At 49.9% G+C, this 6399-nt stretch overlaps 1 protein-coding gene across 1 annotated transcript; it reads right to left on the bottom strand.

Moving 5' to 3' along the window:
- Positions 1-1515: 1515 nt before the first annotated feature.
- On the bottom strand, positions 1516-4413 carry LOC135898589 (uncharacterized). The gene has a single exon (XM_065427638.2). It carries the CDS (start codon positions 4072-4074, stop codon positions 2176-2178), a length of 1899 nt encoding a protein of 632 aa, XP_065283710.1. The 5' UTR covers positions 4075-4413; the 3' UTR covers positions 1516-2175.
- Positions 4414-6399: the final 1986 nt, after the last annotated feature.

The raw sequence follows: 6399 nt of genomic DNA, 5'->3' as shown, positions 1-6399 counted from the left end.
TCTATCTCGGGTGGGTGAGGGTCTGGACGTCGACCTCCCCAATTAGGCTTGTACAGAAGGAGCTCCGATTTCTGTGGGGAACACGCCAGGCCGCGCGGTTCTACGTATGCAACGACCTCGTTGATGGCTTGCTGCAGCGTGTCTTGGATGTCCCCGTCGCTGCCCCCGGTGACCCACAGGGTGATATCGTCTGCGTAGAGGCTATGCTTGAGGTTGGGGATGCTAGCTAATGCAGGCGGTAGTCCGAGCAAGGCCACGTTAAACAGAAAAGGGGATAGAACCGAACCTTGCGGCGTGCCTTTACTGCCGAAGTGAATAATTGGCGACTGCAACCCTCCAATGGTAATGGTGGCCGTGCGACCTGTAAGAAAATTCTTTACGTAGTTATAGGTTCGATGGCCAACCTGGAGTTGGGCCAGTTGGTTCAGTATGGCCTCATGCGTGACGTTATCGAAGGCCTTGGTTAGGTCTAGCACCAAGATGGCTCTGGTGTCCAGCCTGGAGGTTTTGTCGCCATCGATAATTTGGTGCTTGAGCTGAATCATGATATCTTGAGCAGAAAGTTTCGGGCGGAAGCCAATCATGGTATTGGGGAAGAGGTCGTTGTCGTTCATATGTCTGTGTAAGCGTGTGAGGATGACGTGCTCGAGGACTTTTCCGACACATGAAGTCAGGGAGATAGGGCGGAGGTTTTCGAGTAGGAGGCGCTTCCCGGGTTTGGGAATCATAATAATTTTGGCTTCTTTCCATTGTGAGGGGAGGTTTCCAGTTTCCCAGTATTCGTTAAAATAAGCTGTGAGGGCTAGTATAGAATCCTCATCTAGGTTGCGAAGCATTTTATTAGTAATGCCATCAGGTCCCGGGGCTGAGTTAGGGCGGAGTGCGAGGATGGCTTCACGTACTTCTGCTGCTTCTATGGGCACGTCCAGGTGGTCGTTATCGGTGCCTGTGTATGGTGGAGCGGGTGTAGTAGGTTGAGGTCCTATGTATCGGTCTATCAATTCTTGAAGAACTTGTGCGTCCGTGCCAGAATGGGTGTGAATAATTTTTTGCAAGTTGTGCTGTTGTGTGTTCTTGCTGTTAGCCGGATCGAGGAGGCAACGGAGGATATTCCACCTTTTGGGCAGGTTTGGTTGCCCCTCCATGCTGTCGCATGTGCTGTGCCAATTTTGACGAGTAAGTTGTTGTGCGTAGTCTTCGATTTCAAGGGTGAGAGTGCTAATACGTTTCCTGAGCGTTCGGTTGAGCTTGTTGCGTTTGTATCTGCGTTGCAGACTGGCGAGGGCTTCCCACATATGCAGTAACTTGCTATCTGCCTCCTGCAGATTGGCTTCCTCAGGAACCAATTTAGTGGCTTTGCTCGCGTCTTGCAGCAAGGATGCGACCCAATCTTCGTAAGGGGGTTGGGTACCCGAGAAAGAGGTGAGGGCTCTGGCCTGCGGGAAAGCGTCCCAGTTCGTTATGTGGAGTTCACGACCCTTAGGCTTTCGCGGGCCGGCTCGAACTGTTGTTTGGATTAAATAGTGGTCACTGCCCAAGTTGTCTTGTGTGTTGATCCAGTCTGCTTGTGGAATTCGTTTTGCGAATGTCAAGTCCGGAGTAGTATCTCTGCTAACGCTGTTTCCCATACGAGTGGGAGAAGTTGGATCCGTGACAAGAGTAAGACCTAGATTCTGTCCGTCAAGCCATAGTTGTCTTCCCTTTCGGCGGTCCATTGGGTATCCCCATGCCACCGCAGGGGCGTTTAGGTCCCCTACGATGAGCAGGGGGGCTCCCCTAGCTAGTTGATCTGCTTTGGTGAAAAGTCGTAGAAACCTATGTTGTTCTCTGGGGCTGCTGTACACATTTAGGATGAAGAGGCTCTGTTGCTTGCGCCTTGCAGACGGGATGATCTCCAGAAAAATGTGGGCTGCTGTATCAATGCCTGTGTGATGCTGTATAACCGGAATGTTTCGCTTAACTAGTGTGGTTACTTGGGGCCTGCGGTTATCATTGCAAACTGCGGTGTATGCCGCGTATCCCGACAGCTTAGCCGCTTCTCCGGTCTCTTGTAATGCGATAACATCAGGGGAAGTATGTGGTGCGAGAGACGTAATGTATTGCTCTAAATGTGCTCGCTTTCGCCGGAAGCCCCGGCAGTTCCACTGCCAAATGCAGTAGGTAACACGTTCTGGATTACTCGCAGCCATCTTTGTCGGGACGCGAGTACGGCTTCTTTAGTGGACCTGCTCTGGGACGGAGTAGGGTGTTTTCCAATTCTGTCAAACGGGTGTTGTGATTTTGAGCCAATGTTGCGACCATGTCTTGAAGCACTTTGCGCGTGTCGTCCATGTCTTCCTGTCGCTGTTGTTCTCTTGCCACAAAGGCTTGCTCAATTCTGGGCAGTAGTAGCGTTTCTAGTTTCGCCGTAAGGAGGTTGTCCATTGCGCGTTCGAGAGCTTTTGCAATGGAGGCGTCGAGCAATGTGGCAAGCTTACAATCTAATGCTTCGTTCAGGTTGCGTTCTATCCGCTGTTGCAGCTCAGTGAGGGCCTCACAGTTGACATTTCCTTCTGAAGGGTATGCTGGTGTTGCCGCTTTTGAGATTGGTTCGAGAGCTTTGCGTTTGTGCGAGGTTGGTTGTTGGGTGGTTTGCCGGCAATCTATTGCAGGAACAGGAAGGATGTCTGCATTTGATGGTAAATGTTTGGGTTGTGTGTCTGCAAGTTGTGATTTGAGATTAGCGTTTTCTGTCTTGAGTTCTTGTATCTCAGCACGTAAGGATCGGAGCTCCTGCATGAAGCTGTGCGTGGTAGCGTCACTAACTGTGTTCACTGGGGTTGCTGTAGGTTGTGTGGTGTGACCTGTGTGGGAGACAATGCTGGCCCAGCTTACCTTGGGGGGTGCGTCTTGCACTTTGACTGTGGTCGTTCTAAGGCTTGTGTTTCCTTGCTGCTGCGGCGGTGTTGAATCCGGTCCGCTCCCAGAGTGACTGCGTCCTTGTGACTGACTGCGACCTCGGGAGCGGCTGCGTCCACGAGACCGACTGCGTCCTCGTGGATTGCTGCGTTCGGGAGCCTGCGGTTGTAGTGTTGACTTCGGTGTTGGCAGAGCTGAGTCTCCATTTGCAGAAGTCGATGGCCCCATCTCCTGGTCAGCTCCTTGTTGTCCCAGTCGTAGGCGTTCCCATCGTCGTTGGAGTAGGAGGTGTGGTGTCTGGAAGCGGCGATGGCAGGACTTATCACCAGTCGGGTGGTCTTTGCCGCAGAGCGCGCAGCAAGGGTGACAGGGGTGATCATCCTGTGGATTTACTGTGTCACAGCTCTTGCATTTCTTCTGGGTTGGAGTGGGGCATACATCGGCCCTGTGGCCGACGGTCCCGCAGATGTCGCAGACCTCGATGCGCTTCTTATGTAGATAGCATTTGTATTCTGCTCCGCGGTAGTAGACATGGTACGGTACTTGCTTTCCGTCGAATACGATGAGCACTGAATTAGTCTTGCCCATGCGTCGGGCCTGCAGAATCGTAGGGTTCTTCTTGTAAATGAGACTGTTGGTAATGTCTTCGTCCGTGTCATATGAAGGGATGTTATGTATGACTCCTTTGGCTGTGTCCTCCGGCGGTGTGACGTATGCTGTGGCAGCGTAGCGGACTGCTCCGATGGGGAGACTGCGGATGCGACAGTATTTTTCGGCGTTAGACATCATTGGCGTGCTAACTACAATGACATTATTATCCGTGCATGAGCGGTAAATGTCGTCCTCTGCTTCTTTGGTTGTAATGCCCGTGATCTGTAGTATTGAGTCGCGTATCTGGGCGTCTCCTAGTTTGGACACGTTGAAACCGTCTCTTGGGCGTATGACGATCTTGATATCATTCTTCGGAAGTCGTGGTTGCCGTGGTGCGCGTCGGCGTAGTGCGGGCTGCTCGGTACTCTCGGTGCGTGCGCTTGCTGTTGCATGGAGGGATCCGTGTATGAGTAGCGATGATGCCTGCGTAGTCTGTCGTTGCTTACGGTGGCTGACAAGCCACCCTGCTTCAACGGAAACTTCTTCGGGGGCTATTTTCGTGCCTTCAACCTCTACTACCTCCATGACGAGGGGAGGGGCTGCACTTACTTGATCTCACGAGGGTGCGAGTCGTTGGGCGAAGCCCTCGGGAGCCAGGACTGCGACAGCGACGCCGTGCACCTTCGTAGCTGCGGCGCACCTGTCTCTCGGCCAGACGGAGCAGCTGAAGGTCTTGTTAGGGTTAGCAATCTTGTGGTCGTAGAAACCCTTGTCCTGGGTCCCTGGCGTCGGGACTGGTCTTGATCGGTAGCGGACCACTTCCGGAAGCTGGTTCCGACGTTAGTTTGGGTCCAGCGGTGATTGTTTGGCCACAAGAGTTTGAAATATACGGAGCCCATACGAGGCGCGTGCACTCCGTGAGCGTCGTCGTCGTCTTCCCATGAAACGATAAGACGCATTGATTGTTCAATATAGGTCACTCCTTTGAATATGGTAGTCAACATGTGTTTGTGTCCCGTTACACTACGAGGTTCCAAACAACCTTTTTTTTTTGGCATGACTCCCAATACACATATCTCGGCTGCCTTCCGATCGGTGACGCATTCACAAATGCCTATTTTAGTGTCCGGCGCCTTATGAAGATAGCTGCTGGGGCATACTTGGTTGCACTGCCCATCCATCACCGCTGACAATCGCTTCAAAGAATGATACCCCTGTGTTTAGTTCTAGCTCTTTTTAGCTCCACGGTGTGAGCACTATAAATGAACATGAGCGTAACGAGAAGAACTTCCCTCTTGTCTGCTACTTCGCGGGCGAAGCCGTCGCGATGAACAACCACAACTGGCGGCGAGTATGACACTTGGGTTGGCACGGAAGCAATTGTTCTCGCTAGAACATTTCTTGATTTTCATTTCATTTCATTTCATTTTTATTTCCTTAAAGACCCCCTGCAGAGGGTTTTACATAAGGGGTGGGTGTAACGTGAGAAAGTAAAACTTTTTTTTCATGATGACAGGTGGGATGTGACTTTTTCTAGGAAGGTTGATGGACAGGTGATGGCTACAATTTCATGGGGAAGGACGTTGCAATCGCTTGCTGTTCGGAGGAAGAATGACTGGGAAAATGTAGTCGTATGGGCACGGTGGTGTGAGACTTTCAGCGGATGACCAATTCGGCGAGACGTGCGTGATGGCGGTGCGCAGATGTATGGCTGCTGTCTGAGCTGGGAATAATAAAATTTGTGAAATAGGCACAGGCTAGAAATACGGCGACGGAGGGAAAGACTGCATAATTGGGACTGAAGCTTGAGAGATGAAACACTGATATAGGATGAGTATGAGCGGTGAATGAAACGGGCGGCTCTGTTTTGCACAGCTTCTAATGAGTCGATGAGGTAAGTTTGCTCTGGATTCCAGATGGCGGATGCATACTCAAGTTTTGGCCTGATTAATGATTTATAAGCAAGTAGCTTTATATTTTGAGGGGCGTCATGAAGATGACGTTAAAGAAAGCCTAGTTTTTTATTCGCAGATGATATTAGCTTTGTTACGTGCTCGCGCCATGATAAATCATTGCTGATAGTGATACCGAGGTAAGTATAGGACGAAACGAGTTCGACAGGGGAATCGGAAATCTTGTACGTAAATAAATGCGGGTTGTGACGACGATGAAAAGACATGAGTTTGCACTCATTCGGATTAAGCGTCATCAACCAGTGATTGCACCATTATTGAATGCGGTTAAGATTGTCCAGAAGGGATTCTTGATCAGCGGTATTAGTAATTGGGGCATAATAACGCAATCGTCGGCGAACAGACGGACGTGACATGATAAATTTTGTGGTAGATCATTATTATAAATTAAGAATAGGAGGGGGCCAAGGACAATTCCCTGAGGAACGCCCGATGTTACTGGTAGACGGTTAGAGGAGTAGTTGTTAATAGTGTGTAATGTGTGAGGAATTTTTTTAACCATGCAATAATTTATCGATGCAAGTTTAGTGTGGAAAGTTTTAAGAGTAGACGTTGATGAGGTACCTTATCGAATGCTTTGGCAAAGTCTAAAAAGATGGCGTCAGTTTGTAAGTTAGCATCGAGGTTGGAATGCAGATCGTGAAGAAAGATGGCAAGCTGTGTCTCACATGATAAGCCTTTTTCTAAATCCATGTTGGGATGGAGTGAAAAAAATTATAGAGTCTAGATGCTGCATTATCTGGAAATAGATGACGTGTTCCATTAGTTTACAAGGGATGCTAATTAGGGAATTGGGGCGATAGTTGAGTTGAGAGTCTCTGTTACCTGATTTGAAAACAGGAACGACTTTCCCCATCTTCCAGTCTTCTGGGATGATACCCGTGGCGAGTGACTGAGAAAACAATAAGCATAAAAACTTGGATGAAATGTCCTCAGT

Source organism: Dermacentor albipictus, chromosome 8, assembly GCF_038994185.2.
Source record: "Dermacentor albipictus isolate Rhodes 1998 colony chromosome 8, USDA_Dalb.pri_finalv2, whole genome shotgun sequence".
Taxonomy (NCBI): domain Eukaryota; kingdom Metazoa; phylum Arthropoda; class Arachnida; order Ixodida; family Ixodidae; genus Dermacentor; species Dermacentor albipictus.
The sequence above is the reverse complement of the archived record's forward strand: the minus strand, read 5'-3'. Positions and strand labels throughout refer to the sequence as shown.

Excerpts from the sequence above, each read along its gene's own strand:
- LOC135898589 (XM_065427638.2), bottom strand. The coding sequence starts at position 4,074 with ATGGAGGTAGTAGAGGTTGAAGGCACGAAAATAGCCCCCGAAGAAGTT.